General features: G+C 41.3%; 4 protein-coding genes across 7 annotated transcripts in view; 2 read left to right on the top strand and 2 right to left on the bottom strand.

Annotated features, from left to right (window-relative positions):
* asap2a (ArfGAP with SH3 domain, ankyrin repeat and PH domain 2a) overlaps window positions 1–3,313 on the top strand; it is a 63,392-nt gene extending 60,079 nt beyond the window's left edge. For both annotated transcript variants that reach the window (XM_078940333.1, XM_023951827.2), the window contains exon 28: window positions 2,012–3,313. In XM_078940333.1, the coding sequence (XP_078796459.1) occupies window positions 2,012–2,086 (75 nt within the window). In that variant the 3' untranslated portion in view covers window positions 2,087–3,313. The remainder of the gene's footprint in view (window positions 1–2,011) is intronic.
* A 913-nt stretch (window positions 3,314–4,226) lies between these two features.
* On the bottom strand, window positions 4,227–7,064 carry itgb1bp1 (integrin beta 1 binding protein 1). Of its 2 annotated transcripts, none has more exons than XM_011490329.4 (7): window positions 6,926–7,064; window positions 6,369–6,487; window positions 6,215–6,293; window positions 6,009–6,139; window positions 5,841–5,933; window positions 5,562–5,711; window positions 4,227–4,424 (listed from the first exon to the last, which is right to left on the bottom strand). In XM_011490329.4, the coding sequence occupies exons 2-7, from the start codon at window positions 6,438–6,440 to the stop codon at window positions 4,353–4,355; spliced, it is 597 nt and encodes a 198-aa protein (XP_011488631.1). In that variant the 5' UTR covers window positions 6,441–6,487; window positions 6,926–7,064; the 3' UTR covers window positions 4,227–4,352. The 2 variants fall into 2 exon arrangements, with proteins under 2 accessions (XP_011488631.1, XP_004082307.1); XM_004082259.4 differs by having other exon boundaries at window positions 6,369–6,484; window positions 6,926–7,056.
* A 1,755-nt stretch (window positions 7,065–8,819) lies between these two features.
* On the bottom strand, window positions 8,820–10,216 carry LOC110017489 (dnaJ homolog subfamily C member 30, mitochondrial). The gene has a single exon (XM_020713473.3). The coding sequence runs from the start codon at window positions 10,179–10,181 to the stop codon at window positions 9,174–9,176; it is 1,008 nt and encodes a 335-aa protein (XP_020569132.1). The 5' UTR covers window positions 10,182–10,216; the 3' UTR covers window positions 8,820–9,173.
* Window positions 10,217–10,420: 204 nt separating this feature from the next.
* LOC101156292 (transmembrane protein 151B) lies at window positions 10,421–15,652 on the top strand. Of its 2 annotated transcripts, none has more exons than XM_078940335.1 (2): window positions 10,421–10,986; window positions 11,943–15,652. In XM_078940335.1, the coding sequence occupies exons 1-2, from the start codon at window positions 10,858–10,860 to the stop codon at window positions 13,545–13,547; spliced, it is 1,734 nt and encodes a 577-aa protein (XP_078796461.1). In that variant the 5' UTR covers window positions 10,421–10,857; the 3' UTR covers window positions 13,548–15,652. The 2 variants fall into 2 exon arrangements, with proteins under 2 accessions (XP_078796461.1, XP_004082584.1); XM_004082536.5 differs by having other exon boundaries at window positions 10,456–10,986; window positions 11,940–15,652.
* The last annotated feature ends 738 nt before the right edge of the window (window positions 15,653–16,390 follow it).

The following is a 16,390-nucleotide window of genomic DNA, read 5'->3' as shown; positions in this document are numbered from 1 at the left end:
GAGCTCATTGCGACCGGCGCCAGTGCCGCCGCCTCTTTTTCCGACGGCCGTTGCTTCCTGTGCGGACGCAGACCAGCTGCAACTGGTTTCCCCTTCGGCCATTCCTGCACACATGACCCTATTTAGTCAGCATCCCTTCATGGACCCACAGCTCCCCGAAGTACCCACAATCCTTCCTGCCGTCCCCTCTGCCTTTATGAAAACGCACAACACTTCTGTCGAGATCAGCGTATGATGTGAATTTGTTTCCATGTTAACCTGCTGTGTTCGTATTGTTGGAGCAGAAACATGTCCCAGCTTTTTACTTTCCAGGTGTAGACTACGTTTAAATTGACATAAATGGAGATAAATTGACTGCCGCCTTTATCAATCCAGGTAAAACGAGACGCTGTCCGTGGTCATGTAGGTTCTCGTTTTTCCTCAGTAGGGATGGATGCTATCTCTGAACTCGCTGTGATTCCATTTTGGTTTCAGAAAATCCGCACACCATGTTTTTTTTCTGCCTATACCAAAACAAATTTTTAAAACTTATTTATAATCGTGATAAATGTTCTGTTTTTATGTGGTTCCTCAGAAACAATCTAGATTTTAAGTGCCAAAACTGGAATAAAAAACTCGCAACTGACTAAAGTTAATGTTGAGGTTCCACCCTTTCAATGATTTCCTCATTATTATATCCCAAATTTGACATTTATTTGAATGAAATTAACAGAAATGTGCCTAAAATAAACTGTAAGGCTTTGAGTTTTTTATTTTTATTTTTCGTCCTCATCTTTGTCCAAGCTTATTGCTTCCATGTGCCGAATCTGGACAGATTCTTTTAACCTTTTTTTTTTTTTTTGCTATTTAACAATTTGCTCTTTTAATCTATCTTCAAAAGTGTCTTTTTACTCAAGTCCCTGTGGTAAATTGTCCTTTATTTTCTGCAAAAATCACAAAAATGTAGATCAAGCAGCTTTTCTGTTTTTGTAGAGACAAAATAAAAATGTATAAATCCACAACAAAGCAAAGACGAGGTCAAAACAATGAGAAATGTCTAAAAAAACAGGTGAACCTCTACTAATGACAATGTTTCAAGGAGTTCCACAATTATGTCTCAGAACTAAAAACTTTCTGAAACCTTCTCGCTAAATTTTGAATGAAAAAGAGGCTAATGGGAGCATCACTGGGAAAAAAACGCATCGGTGAGTTCAGAGACTACTGTCAAGTAAAGTTACTACTTTACTTAAAGTAAAGTTACTAAAATTGTCAGTGATACTTCAATAGAGTTCGATGGCAAAGCACAAGATAAGCTAATAATTTGCGTGACGCTGGGCAGACTTTTAAATCCCGCGTGATACCCCTTAAAAAAAAAACTGGTTTCTAAGGAAGTTAGACAAATTTACTTTTGGCTAACTTCACGAAAATTGTCACACAGAATCATCAGCTCCACACGGTGTAGAAATACTATGGTTGCTATGGAGTTCACGGTGACAATTGTGAGAATGAGCAGAAATTGACTAAACATCAGTGAAATGAAAATGTTAAAAAAAAGAAAATCAATGCCCTAACGCGGGCACTTTCTGAACCCAGAAGGATCTACTCCTCATAGGTTTTCTGTTTGAGCTAACTCTATACCTGCAGTGATGGATCGTCTGTGTTTAGCAAAAAATAAAAAATAAAAGGTGAACTTTATTTTGCGAGTTTTGTCGACTCAAGTTTGAGGAGAGATGAGCAGAAAAAAACCCGCTGGAGGATATAGTAAAGACCTCACCATCAGTCAAACCACTGCTGCACATGACCGTCAATCCGTCCTTAAAATAATTCCCTGGATTTTTTTGAATCTGGTTTGGAAAACCGGAGATGGCATCCATAAACACCTGAACCCGTGTCTGTGCTTTAGCTGTGATATTTTAGTGGTTTAGATCCTTCAAACATAGTTTCATCACCTCCTCCTTCCAGTTTCGCCACCATCAGCTCTCCTTCACCCCCCCCCACATAACGCCTCGTCTGTCCTCCTCTTCCTCCACAGCTGGGCCACATCGAAGGCGATCCGCTGAGAAGAGGAGCCTTCCCCGTTTCCTTCATACACTTCATCGTCGACTGACGGGACGTCAGGGGAGGAGCTTTCCCCACTAAATCCATCCTCCTACTTTTTCCTACCATCACCAATGGCTCCTTTTCTTTTGATCGGTGTAGTCATGGCAACCGCTGCTGAGCAGTCTGGGTTTCACAGAAGACTTGGGGGGGATTTGAGATATTCAATGCTGTTTCTTGTCATATTAAAACAAAAAACGTGAATGATTTCTGGCAAGGATTGCACTTTTCTCGTCTCCTTGACAACGTAGGACATCATGAAAGTCGCCCCCGCTGTGTACGTTCACACGATCTTCTGAATCCCAGCATTAAAGCAGTCTAACTTAACATGAAAACTGTGAACTTTAGCACATGCAGAAGTCATCCGTGCATGGGCACATTTTATCACGTCTGTTGATGCCATGTTGACCCCTCCTCCTCCTAAGTGGAGGGCTTTCTAACGGTGCTAAGCTGAATAAATGTGCTGAAAGCGGCACCCGAGGGAGCGCTGCCTCGTCCTCGATGCTGCAGGAGGCTGCCACTGTCATGACGATGTTGCGTGTTTAGAGTCCCAGTCTTTTCTGGGGTCTGTGTGAATGTCATTTCCATGTCACGCATGATTTGCTTTTCATTTGATTTGACTTTACAGGCTTAGGTCAGTCGGCAGAAATCTTGTTCTTCGTATAAAGTTTAGGGCTTCCCCCTGCTGTTTCAGAGCGCACAGATGTTTGTGTTCCAATGAGCGATTTTGTTAAAAAAAAAAGCTAAAAATGATATTAAAAATTGGATTTTTTTTGTCAAAAGAAAAAAAGTGGCAGTTACTGTAAACCTGTCTTTCTTTTTGCCTTGAAAAACACACTATAGCAGGCATTTTTAGAGCTTAACACACAAGCACCTGCTGGTTAGAGTTCATATCAAAAAATCTTGAGCAGACATTTAAATAAAATAAGTTAGTTTGGTTGCAGAGCAACTTGATGTTTATACGTGAGATTTGTAAATTTCAGATCATAGTATGCAGGTTTCTCACTGGATGGTGGATTGAATGTCATGTTCGTGTACATAGATCTGGGTTTGAATGCACTGTGGTGACGAGCACGTGGCCTCAGCTGGATCTGTGAGCGGGCGGCGTGCGCGGCGTGCGCAACGGGGAACGTGCTCTTCATACAGTGTCATTAACTGTTTGTGGATTAGGACTCCTAACATGTTCATGTAAATAGGAAAAATGAAACTGGAAAAATAAAATCTACGATAATTTAAAGCCTTGACGAGCTCATTACTTCTGTCAGGAGTTGTGCAAGTCAGATGCACCAAGAGCTCCCCCTGGTGGAAGGAAAATGCATCGACCTAAATAGTAACCGCAAGTTTAACTGCTGTCAATCTGAAGGGAGAACACGATCTTAAATTAAAAAACAAAACACTTATTTACCATTTTTTTACAGAATAAAAAAAGGAAAATAATCCAAAGGTTTACAAATAACCTGATTTTTTTATACCTCTGGTTTATTCAGAATCATTCCTGTTTTATAATGGAGCAAAACACACAAGTTTGCATATTTTTCTGTACATCTAGATCACAAACGGATGGTAGAAACCAGACATTATTTAAAAAGGTGTCAAGTAAGAAGCATGACTGTAAACAAATATATACAAACAACTTATTAGGATGTACAGGATGTCAGAAAAGCTATTAAAAAATCACAAAAAGGAAAAAAAATCATCAAGCATTTGGTTAGCTCATGTTGAAACTCACCTTAAAAGTCAAACACAAATCCAGAAAAACTGGCAGCGTACAGGAGTGTTGGACAGATAAAGGTCGTTTGTGACATTCTTTTCAGTAAGAAAGTGACTGTTCATGTACCACTACTGTTAAGAACACAAAACACACACAGACAAAGATAATGGCCTGAAAAAGACTGAGAGGCTTCCTCTTCCTCCAAGAGGGGACATCAGTCAAATCTGTCTACGATGCAGATTCTTTTCTGAACATCATTTTAATTATCTAAATAAAGGTTTGATAATATATATAAAATAGTTCAACCAGACAAATGTAACATTAAGTACCATGCCATCCCACTAGAGATGACACCAAAAAGCCAGTAATTGTGTTGCAAGCCCATGAGTTCCATCAAAAAGATGCAGAAAAGTTCACATTAGCTCAGTCTGAGATGGAGGATGGTTTGAAAATGCTTTAAAGAAGGCAGGGAGAAAAAGGGTTTTAGCCACAAGGCAGCAAACCTGCTGCTAGTTTTGCAGCCGTTTCAGCTTCTCCTGAGCAGCTTTTGCTGGACGTTCGCTCCTCAAGACTTGTCGGACACCAGCGCGCAGTCAAAAGAGGTGGACAGCACCCTGCAGATGGACTGAGCCTGCTCCTGTTTACACAACAATAAATGAATTATAAAAAGACATTCTCTCTTCCAAAGACCCACTCCGATCATCTTTTGATCTATTTTAAAAGTGTTCCCACTATGAAATATGCTGTTTTTAGTCAAAATAAAAACACCTGTGTCGTTTTCGAGGACATAATTTCTGCAGAGCGGCTGGAGTTCATCAGAAATTCCCCTCTGGGTTATGGCGCAGAGTAAGCCTGCACTAATATCCCATCATCCCTTTGTAAGTATGCAGATCTGGTCATCAACAAGTGGATGCATCCAAATGAAGCAGAGCAGCCTGCTGGTTGTAGCAACTACATCTCTCCCAGCGTTTTCCAACTGCATCTTCTCGTCTTCTCCTGATTCACAATGATTTGAATAGAGAAATAGTTTTAATCTGAATTTTCTTCTTAATATATCTCCTCCATTGTTAGAAAAATGCCTCAAGAACATGTTTTCAAAACACGAGTGGAATTCAAACGGATTAAAGTCTGACTTAAAAAACGTTTCCATTGCAGTTTTGATGTCCATTTCGATACGCCTCAGAAAACACCACCTCCAAGCGCAAAAACTCTTTTTTTTTTTTCGATAAATGCGAGTTTTTTTCTGAAATTGTGTTTCCATTAGGTGAATTTATCCGATGTGCACAATTTCAAAATCAGTGGAAACGCAGCTCATGTTTCCATTTGGCCGTGTATGGAACTTTATAAAAAGAGGATTTTGGCTGAATCGTGTTTTGTATTTCTTTTTGGGGATCTTTTCTTGTCAAATCCTTACTTTGTGCTTGGTCTCGCCTATCTCAACAATCACGTGGTGACTTCTGCGTAATTGTAGAAAGACCTTAAAATGTTGTTTTGTAACTCTATCCTGTATTTTAATATTTCCATAGACTGATGGTAGAAATATCATTTATTTGTTAACTGAGTTCACAAATTGAGTCTAAGTGATTCAAAGATTTGAATGAATCTGGCTGTTATTGGTGTAATATTACCAATGGGATTACCCTAATCCTAGAGATTTTTTTTTTTTTTTAAGTTTGCATTTGATCCCATTCTCAAACAGAGAATGACGGTCACTGGAACCTCGTGTTTACGGCCTATTTGTCCGTTTAGACGCTGGTCATGTTGTGAAACTCACCGAGCTGCTGCACTGGTACACCCAAATGCTGCACTCCTCTTGTTTGGCGTCAGTGGTTTTCAGAGCCAAGAGGTTTTTCCCCGCGCCCAGGCCGTCATCGTAGCACAGCATGCGTACGATCAGGTAGAGAGGGTGTCGATGCAGCACATCCTGTTCAAAAGGAAACACCCAAAACCTTTGATCAACCGAGCAGTAAACAGCAGGATAAAGATTTTCTGTCATCGGTGGAGCAGATCTCAAACAGCATCTTTGCACATCAAAGGACTGGTGGACGCTTACACACTGGTCCAGCGAGGCCACTTTGACTCCATACTTAGACACTCCCAGAATCATTTCCTCATCTCCAGGAACAAAAGGAAGTTTTCCATCTTGCTATTAAAATAAAGGGGGGATAATAAGATAGACAAGAAGTCAGTGCTTCCCTAAAAACTTTCTGCACCGTCCTACCTGAGCTGCGTCTATGTAGTTGATGAGATCCAGAGGTTCCTGGAGGCTCCTGCTCATCTCAAACTCCAAGTTCTCAATTGATCCCACATACTTCACCCGAAATTCTGCACAGGTTTCGGATGTACTGTTCCCTGCAGGTAGTCACACGTAGAGTGAAAAGAGGGCGGAGGCAGGCTCAGAGGGGACGGCATCATTCAGACTCCAACCTGAGCTCTTGTTGGAATCTGTGTCGAGGCTGGCAACCGTGCTGGATCTGGAGAGTCCTCCAAAACTGGAGTCAACAGACTAAAATCAAATCAAAAGCTGGATTAGGACAGGAAAACGTGGATTTCTGTTCAGTCGTTTTGAGTATTTGTGTGCCTTGCTCTTGGTGCTGATCTCGCTGCTCTGCGAGCTGCTGCTGCTGTGGCGCTTCTTGACCTTTCGGAACATCCTTCACCATGACGACCGCATCCAGGTCCCCAAGCCCCGCCTTCCTGCTTCAGCACAGACACAAAAGTACACAACTCAATTGCTATACACCTTTTGTTTTTGAGTGCCACATACCGGTACTTATTTTCTTAATTATTTAAAAGCGATGGAACTTTTTCAAAACTTGTTCTTTTTGTCCATATTTATTTTCTTTCACATATAGCTAAACAAAAACGGTGATATCTATGCAGTTTTGTAAGAAACTTTTGTCTTTTTGGATGCTTTTAGCAGAAAACATTGTACTAGGTGCGTTTTTTATTAACATAAATTGAGATTAAGAGGGAAAAAAACTGTTACTCATCAGTTATGTGCAAAAAATAAGTCTGTACATGGACAGAAACGTTGTCATCAACGCCACACTTTAATAATTTACAAAGTTACAAATAAGAACGTCGGCTATGTATTATTTAGCAGACGCTTCTGATCTATTTGGATAAACAGCATACCCGAGTGTCTTCTCAATCCTTCAATGTTTGGTTTAGAAGTCCATCTATTCGTATTTTAAGTACCAACCAAACAGTTGGACTCGTCAGTTTCCCTTTGAGTTCACGAGCCCACACCCCACCGCTCTTAAAGGGGACGCACACATTTATTTATCTTAAAACACTACGGGTCCAACTTTTGGACTACTAAAACAATGGATTATAAACTTTTCAATTTCCCAGACTACAAAACATTTCTCTTGATACAATTTTATGGGGGCAATATTGTATGTTATTTAGTAAAATTTACTTCTGGCAAAAACTTCAAAACCAGTCTCGTTTCTACACGGCGGTATTTAGGGGTGCGCTTCCGGAAAGTGTGCACTAAAGAACCACCCCCTTTTCCATTCAGTTTTGTAAAAGCCATTCAAATTTTCAGTTTTTTTTTTTTTTATCTTTTAACATTTTAGATTTTTAGCAACATTTCTGTGACATCGTCACAGTGTAAATAGTTCCATACTCTAACGAAGCCGTACATATGGATAATTTCAGGTTTAATTTTTACTTTTATTTATTTATTTTTACAAATATTAGGGACTTCAAGGAAATTTAACAAGGATTCTGAGCTTTGCCACTACGCGTTTTTATTCAATTAAATGTTTAGCAATAACTAATAAATACCAAGATAAATAATAACATGACAATAATTCGTGGGAACATTTTGAAAAATAAAAAAAATATACATAGTTTGCCATGCACTTAGCAAAAAGTAGGACACTTGAAGTTTTATTTTTATTGAGTATACTTATGTATAAGTATAGCAAATGGCCAATACTATAAAGACCATGTAGGCGTAGGGTTGGAAGTTTACTAATATATTATATCTTATGACTGAATTGGAACATTTCAAGTTTACTAAATATAAAAAGTAAACATTAAGTATATTGTATTTATACGTGTAGTGCATTTTAATAGACCACATTTAGCTGAGGGTGATATTTTTACAAAATAAAAATAATTTAGTTGTTCCCAGAAAAACATTTTTGGCAAAATCAAGTTAAATATAATCCCAATTGAATCAGAAGAACTAACAGTAACCCAAATAAAGATGTACGTGGTGTTTCAAAGTGACAAGAATTATCAACTAAAATTAGTTCTTCTATTGGAAATAGATAGTATTGCACATAAAGATTTGCATCCAATTACTCATGACAAAGTTAGAGAGCCAGAATAGTCAAGAAAAACTCATCTATTTTTGGTTGTTCAATAAACATTGTTGTAGAAATTGGAAAGCAAATCTTTTGATGTTCACATAAAGAATAATTAAGGGATTTCTTATCTATTGTGGTAGTGAAATAACTTCAGGATAAAAAATAAGGGTATTTTAAAATGAGTAAGATCTTAGAGGGGTTTGTTTTTTCTAAATGTGTCTTTTTGTATTTTACAATACTACTGTTTTTTTAATTGTCTTTTTCTTAAGAGATTTTGTTGCAAATGTGAGGATTTGTAAAAATACATAACTGGAGTTTATGTGTTGAAGAAATGGCACTGCTAGGTTCCCTTGGTCAAAATGTGATTAAAATAAAGCTCATTTGACCATTTTTTCCCCTTTCAAACGTTTCCAGAATATCTGAACAACTCACCAAAACACTGACTAAATTTAGTCAATTTCACCATCCATCATAAGCAATTGACAAAAAAGATTTCAGCAATTTTTTAATGAAAGTTCACGCTTCATTAAAAAGCAGGAAACGTGCTCTCTGATAACTTGGCCAATTCTGCATTAAATGCAGAGTAATTGATTTGTTTTATTTCTTTACTTATTCTAATGCAAAGGTGAAAAAAACAGACGTGTTTAAATGTTTTTGTCGTCAGCTCAAAGATGAGAATTATATTAAGAAAGAGTAAAATACCAAAATGATGTGGCCAGCAATGCTTTTATTTTGTAGGAGTCTGACATAATTGTCTGCATTTACAATGAAATTCGCAAAAAGGCACATTTATTTAACCTGATCAGCTTTAAATAAAAAAAGAGGATTATGACGCAATATAACAGACCAAAAACAAAAGGCCTGAAAGGCCATAATGACTAGATATTTGTAAAGCAGCAAAGATAGTTGTTGGAGTGAAATCAATTCCAGTAAAGAAACGATCTCAGAGGTTAAAGTTATGGATTTTCACAATAAAAGCTCTGATTAATTCCTGGTTTTCCTCAAAAATCTGAGTGATTTCTTCAAATGACACCATGCCCCGTGTAATAACTACGTCAGCTTCATCCCCTCTGTATATTTCGTATCAACCCAAAGGCGAATATCAGCAGCACTGCTATTGTGACCTCGAACAGTCTCCCCAGCTTTCTGTCCTCCATTGTTTCCCGCTTCCGGTTCATTATCTCCTCCTTCCGGACTCGGATATCTCGTTGCCTCTGCAGCTGCTCGCTATAGTGAGACTTGTAAAACTGGTCGAAGTCAAAAGTGCCTCCTTGAGTGCCCACTTTCCCAACCGAGCTACTGCTGCTGCCCCGTTTGGCCGAACCCCCGGAAGTGTCCTTGGCGGAGGGCCTGACGGCGGCCGTGAGGTCTGCCGGGGAGAGCAGACCCCGGTCGTACTTCCTCCGCAGCGCCTTGTTTCCCAACACGGTATACGCCTCGCTGATCTCCGAGAAGCGGGCCGTAGCGTCGTCGCTGCCGGCGTTTCTGTCAGGGTGGTAGATGAACGACTGCTTGTAGTACGCTGTTTTTATCTGCGCCTGAGAGGCGACGGATGTCACTTGGAGGACTTCATAATATCCGGTTTTGGTTTTGTATAAAGGCTCCGTTCTGGCACCGTTGCTGCTGAATTCCCGAATGAAAGCGGAACCATTTTCCCGACGGCCTTTGTGTCGGAGGGAAGGCAAAGTACTCCACAAGTTACTAATTAAGCATTGGCTTCGAACAAAATGTCTCTTGACAGCTGGAAACCGAGTGACGTTATTGTCTTCAAACACAGAAGCCTTTCCAGCAAATGGTCTCGTGTCTGAGCCAACGTCCACCGAACCTGGCAAAGCCTTCAGAGTTATGTAACTGTACCGAGAAGGTCTCGAATATCCGTCCGTCGCTCCATTTTTTAGGCCACTTCTTCCACAGTTTTCAATGTCATCAAGCACCAACCCCACTGAGAAAAAGGATGCATTTGCCGCACTTCTCCCGTGACTTTGACGCTTCGTTTGAGGATACCGGTCCCACAGTTTGAGCGCAAAACGGACCGATCCGGTTCCTAAACGCCGGTTGAGCTCCGCCATTTTCTCATCGTGTTTTTTTTTCCTTTAAAGGAAACTTTATTAACAAGGAAGCAGAACAGAAAACATTAAACTTTTTTTTAAATCTTTATTATTCAACACAAATAGAACAAATATGTATGAAAGGAACAATAGTCATAACAACAACAATGTGCATAATGTTTGATGTTTTTTGGTCACAATAATTTATTTCGTTGCACTCGTTGTCCAAGCTCTTATTGTGAAACTTCCATATTCCGTTTGTTCAACCCAAACCGGAAGTTTACGTTTCTGCCGCAGTTCTAAGCGGTGGTTCGGACAAATCTCCTGATTACATGGAGTTTGTGTGATATTACCTGCTTCATGCATCATTTTAGACATTTCCATTCCCAAACCAAACCCCATTGGACATAAAATCCTCGGAGTTCATCATCATGGTCAGCCTGTGCTGTCTCTGCTGCGGTGCGCTCCCAGAACCCCGCCCCCCTCCGCGCGGCCATCCGAGAGGACAGCGGGACCCCCGCTCCGCACAGCCGCCGCAGCAGCAGCATCAGCATCAGCAGCGGCCCACGGCTGGCTCCGATCCAGACGCTCTGAGGGGGGCGCAGGCTTCAGGAGCAAACGGAAGGATTTCTGCGGGGAGGAAAGAGCACAAAGATGCGTGAAGTTTTAGTTCTGCACTGACATGTGAAGGTGCGGCATGCTCTCCCCCCATCAGGACAGTGCAGAGGACACGGGGGCCGGAGGTCCCGCTGATGCAGAGGAGCAGGAGCAGCAGCAGGAGGAGGAGGAGGAGCGCTCATCTGCTGACAGAGATGTTCCTGAGGAAGTAAGTATAAAACACTTTTCTACTTTGTAAAACATATATCAAATCTTCATTGTAGAGCCAATAAACTACATATATTTCTTATTGTATAAATGCAGCTGATTGCACAAGCAGCCTCCAAACAGATGATGTGAAAAATCCCAGATGACTTTGCTGTCATTTGTTTTATTGCCATAATGTCCCTGCATTTGGTTTGTACAGAAAAGAATAAAAACGTCAACATTTTTGCAAAAAAACAAAAAAATGTTTCTTAATAAACCCCTGTTTTCTCATAAATGTGGTGGAAGTGGCCGTGCCTCCTCTGTGAGTGCAGCAAAGGGTTGTCAGCTTGGACATAAATCTTCAGGAATTGCAATAATTACCGTAAAGGCTGCAGCCCTGGACGTATATCTTTATGTGTGTGCGGCTACTTAGTGATAAACAGCTCGCAGCCGGCATCTTTGCTGAACAGGCCTATTGGAATGCTGGATGATGCTGCAAATGTGAGCAGTTTGGGTTTCCGGTTTTATGCTGGGACCATGCTCAGCAGGAGAAGGACAGGGAGGTGTGTGAAGAAGTTTTAATGGAAGGAGAAAGCCTCCTGAAACACCCGAGTTAACAAAAGATTTGACTGCAAACCCAGTTAAACTAAATAACTGTTGACTTTAACCATGAATGATAATGTAGTTGGTTTAATATACAGGTGAATATAACAAATTAAGTCAAATCAAAGTTTGTAAGCTACTTTTAAAATAAGTCGGCCTAAAAAGTTTTTTTTAGACACTATTGTCCTGATATTTTATGAATTTCTTTAGTGTTGCCCTGCAACAAAACGGTTCCAAAGTTTGCGGTTTACTTTTTGCGTAGGTATAGAAAAGCAATCCATCATTAAGATGTACATTTCTGCTGCAAGCCACAAGTTTAGGGCTTCATTTCCTTAAGTATCTTGCTCTGACTTCTCCGTTTCTTTACATCAGCAGCGTCCGGTCAAGCAGTCGCTGGGCGCCTGTGTCTGCCAGGAGTCCCTTTGGCGCTGCCTGCTGCTCTCCATGCTCATGTACAGCTGCCTGGGCGCGGTGGCCTGGTGTCAGCTGACTCGGGTCACCAAGATCAGCTTCAACTCCGCTCTTACCTCCTCCGTCTCGGCCTCCTTCTCCTCCCTGCGGGGGGCGTCTGGGATGGGCGTCGGGGGACCCTTGATGATTTACCACGACAGCCCGTGCTCTGACGGCTACATCTACATCCCCCTGGCGTTCCTGCTCATGCTGTACGTCCTGTACATGGTGGAGTGCTGGCACTGCAGAGTCAAGAGCGAGCTGCAGTCCAAGGCAGACCTGGACAGCGTGTACGAGCGCGTGCTACGGATGCGGCAGGCGCAGCCCTGCATTTGGTGGAAGGCCATGAGCTACCACTTTGTCCGGCGGACGAGGCAAGTCACGCGATACCGCAACGGCGACACCTACACCACCACGCAGGCTTACCACGAGCGGGTGAACACGCATGTAGCTGAGGGGGAGTTCGACTACAGCCACTTCGGAATGAAGGACGTGTCTCGAGAGCTCAGAGGCTTGGAGGGACACCCGACCACTCGGCTGCATTTCACCAAATGCTTCAGCTTCACGGAAACAGAGCCAGAGAACGATTACCTCAACCAAAGAGCTTGGTTTTTCTCTGAAATGGAAGGCCTGGATGACTACATGGAAGCCCGAGAGGGGATGCAGCTGAGGAACGTGGACTTCAGAGAGAACCTGATAGCCTGCGTGGATCCAGACAGGATGCCGTGGTACACTTCCCAGGGTGCCTTCTGGCTGGCAGCTCTGCTCACGCTGTCCTGGCCCCTCCGAGTCCTCATCGAGTACCGCACCGCTCATGTGCATTACAGGGTCGAGAAGCTGTTTGGGTTGGAGTACACCCCCAGAAGTCCTTCTCTAAATGAAGGCGGACCCGTCGGGTATAACGCAGCTCGTGTCATTCCTAGAGTTGACACGCTGGACAGCACTGACATGGAGTGGCACATTCGGTGCAACCGCCAGCTGATTCCCAGCTACTCAGAGGCCGTTTTGATCAACATGGCCGCAGGGGCGTCGAGCTCGCTGCAAAACCTGTCGTCCTCCAGCTGCCTCCTGCTGGACAGCCGCGCACAGATCGTCCAAAGCTACGGGGCGCTCCAGAGCCAGGACGACTGCGACCAGTGCGGCGAGCTGAACGGGCGGAGGAGGCCCGTCACCAGCTCCAGCTGCTCCTCCATATTCTCCTGCCAAGGCGGGGCTCTGCTCCACTCCCACCTCTCCCCAGACACCTCCCGTTTCTCTCTGTGCCGCATGCACGGCTCCCATTGCACCGTGGCCCCGTGGAGGAGCCGCAGCAGCGACCTGTCCGACCCCTGCTGCGCCGACGGGCAGTGCTGCCGCTCCGACTCCGGCCAGCTGGCTCTCCGTGACGGTCCGCCAGCTTACAGAGACGCCCGCTTGTTCCCGGCGCTCATCGTGCACTGGTCGGAACGAGGCGAGGACAGGAGAGAGGCGAGGCGATATTACATACGGAGAGGGTCAGCATGTGTGGAAAGAGATCTGTCAAGACTCTAAACCAACTCAGTTACCATAACAACAAACGTGTTCAAACATTGGAACTATAAATAACCAAATTCTGATGAGTTTTAATTAACTTTAATTCTAAAAAGAACATTTAAAGCAAACCTTTCAATGTTTAAAGACCCACTCCGATCCCCTTTTGCTCTACTGTAAAAGCCTTGAGGTCTTTATATTATGACTGTGGCATTTTTAGCCAAAATCAAAAAGGGTGAGACCTTTGACACAAAGGAATCCCGCCCCCTTACCCGTTGCTGAGAACTCTCTGTTTACATGATCTCCCGCTAATTTACAGCTCCTCACACCTTCAACTAAACATTAGCGGTGCAACAAAAGGGCGAGCAAAATTTGAGCCGTCTAGTTTTCAGCCAGATGCCGCTCGGACGGGCAAACAAAGATCTAGTCATCTACAAGCCTTGGAACAGATATGATCAAGGAGGGTGTGGCCCGCCCAGCGCCTTTTTTTAGTCACAAATAAGCTCTTCTTTAATCAGCATTTTTTTATCTGCTCCTGATTCACAACAATTTGAATAAAGAAATACACAGAAATGCAAATTTTAAGATTTATTTTTTTTGGTTATATGTCCTCCATCCTCCGAAAAAATGTCACAAACATGTTAAAAACCCAATTGTCATCGGAGTGTGTCTTTAAAGAGGAGTTACGCTGTGCATTCAAATCTATATTTACACTATGAAAACAGAGAATCTGAAATTATAAACTAATATTGCATGATCTGACATGAGGAGAAACAGCATGTGGACGTTCTTGCACCTCAGATTAAAATGTATTTAATAGAGAAATTACTCATGGCACTGAGTTAAAGGTCTAACTTTTATTTAATTTTTTAAGCATGCTAAGTGCTAAAGGAAACTGGAATCCGTGTAATTTGTTCACCTTTTATTTTAAACACATATTATAGGGCCTTTGTTTAATTAGCATCATCTCTGAATGGAGACTAAAGTTGTTTATTTAACAAAGCAAAGTAAAAATATATAATCAGATATGAATCTCACTTTCACATTAAGCTTACCTAAAAATAAATAAATGGGGAAATTGTGGTCTATTCAATAGAAAGGGTAAAAGTAGGATTCAAATGATACATTTACAATTGTTAAGCATGTGGAGGGACTTGTAGATTTTAGTTTGTAACCTATTTGCAGAAACATGTTTATCAGGGTTGTCTACATACATTTTTTTTGGCAAAACAACGCCTAAATCTAAACTTTAAAAATGTTTTGTTTTGGTAGCCTATGTGTAAGATAAGCCAAATTTGACCTTTTTTAATAAAATGCTAAAAGCTAGATGATGCACAAATAAACAGACTGCAAGGATAAAGCAAAAAAAATAACAAGTTAAATACCTTAAAGAAATTTATAAATGGGAAACATATTGGATATAATCAAAACAGGAAGTGTGCAGTTTCCCCAAAGATTCAGGGGTCTGTAATCATTCATTCATTCATTCATTCATTCATTCATTCATTCATTCATTCATTCATTCATCTTCTACGCCGTTTTTCCCTTTCAGGGTCACGGGGCTGCCAGAGCCTATCCTGGTCACTTGTGGGCAAAGTCTGTTGCAGGACCACAATCGCACACCCTCATTCACACCTAGGGACAATTTAGAGTAAACAATTAACCTATGGAGTATATTGTTTGATGGTGGGAGGAAGCCGGAGAAAAGCCCACACATGCACGGGGAGAACATGCAAACTCCACACAGAAAGGTCCCCCATTGATGTTCTGTTTAGAGTCCCCCAGCCGGGACTTGGCCTTCTTGCTGTGAGGCAAGAGTGCTAACCACTGCACCACCGCCTGCAAGTGTTTTGTTATTAATCTAACTTTATAATAAGTGTTGAATAATGCATATTAATCTTAATTTGAAATGTGTACAGATTTCTTTGTTTTTTAGAAATCTTATACTTACAAGTTATTTTTCAGTTGTTTTATGTTTTGTTTTATGCCTTTAAGCTCAATATTTTGAATAAATCTGTCCACATCATAGTGGTCACACCAGGTGTTTTGTTAGATGCATAAAGACAGAAAGTAAAAACAACTTTATGACAAAAAACTTTTTTTTATCATTAAATTTTTTTCCAAAATTTGGACTCTTAGTTAATTGTTTAGTGAGGCATTTTCCTCAAGAAATGAAAGAAAGCAAATTTTCCGTGTTTTGTTAAAGCTGTGTTTATATATACATGTTTTTTGGTGTTTAAAAATATAAAGTCAAACATGCCGAAATGTACAAACAGCTTACTAAAGTATGCATACAGACAAACTTTGACAAAAAAAACATAAATTAAACCTTTTCAAACTGAATCTAAATTTTCAGTACCTTATAATTAGTTATTTTGGCCACTAGATGGCACAATTGAGCTGGTAAATCCGCTCCCTAAAACTGGGTTAGGGTTAGGGACAGGGGGAGTGGGGTCATCTGGACCCCACAAAACAAAACCTTTTTTTCTGAACCTTGTTTCTTCAATGATTTGTGATCTTCACTGTTGTCCATGGATTACATGAAATCCTCTTCACCTTTATCATGGTAGGGAGAACATGTCAATGTAAGGGTGGGGTCATCTGGACCCCATAAAATAGCACAAAGGTTGAAGCCACATTTCATTCCTCCACTGTGGCCCTTTAGTTTTAAAGAAAAATGCAAAACAAATTGAATAAATAATAGTTTGGTTTATTTATTTTTTTAGTTTAGATTTTTAACATGTCAAATCAGCGTTTAATCCACTGTCTGAGTAGTTTATTATTAAAATACCATAATTTCATGTCATTTACAAGTACAGGTATTTTAAAAAATGAGATTCTCCACCATTGAATTCTTTGTATTT

This window comes from Oryzias latipes, chromosome 22, assembly GCF_053564925.1.
Source record: "Oryzias latipes strain Hd-rR chromosome 22, Olatipes_Hd-rR_3.1".
In the NCBI taxonomy this organism is placed as follows: Eukaryota; Metazoa; Chordata; class Actinopteri; order Beloniformes; family Adrianichthyidae; genus Oryzias; species Oryzias latipes.
This window is presented reverse-complemented; position numbering and strand designations above follow the sequence as displayed.

What these genes read in the sequence shown, in the direction of transcription:
- LOC101156292 (XM_004082536.5), top strand. Translation starts at nt 10,858, where the DNA reads ATGCTCTCCCCCCATCAGGACAGTGCAGAGGACACGGGGGCCGGAGGT. An exon ending in ACAGAGATGTTCCTGAGGAA is followed by an intron (nt 10,987 to 11,939) that starts GTAAGTATAAAA and finishes TCTTTACATCAG; the next exon opens with CAGCGTCCGGTCAAGCAGTC.
- itgb1bp1 (XM_011490329.4), bottom strand. Translation starts at nt 6,440, where the DNA reads ATGTTCCGAAAGGTCAAGAAGCGCCACAGCAGCAGCAGCTCGCAGAGC. An exon ending in AGATCAGCACCAAGAGCAAG is followed by an intron (nt 6,294 to 6,368) that starts GCACACAAATAC and finishes ATTTGATTTTAG; the next exon opens with TCTGTTGACTCCAGTTTTGG. An exon ending in TGTACCAGTGCAGCAGCTCG is followed by an intron (nt 4,425 to 5,561) that starts GTGAGTTTCACA and finishes TTGTGTAAACAG; the next exon opens with GAGCAGGCTCAGTCCATCTG.
- LOC110017489 (XM_020713473.3), bottom strand. Translation starts at nt 10,181, where the DNA reads ATGGCGGAGCTCAACCGGCGTTTAGGAACCGGATCGGTCCGTTTTGCG.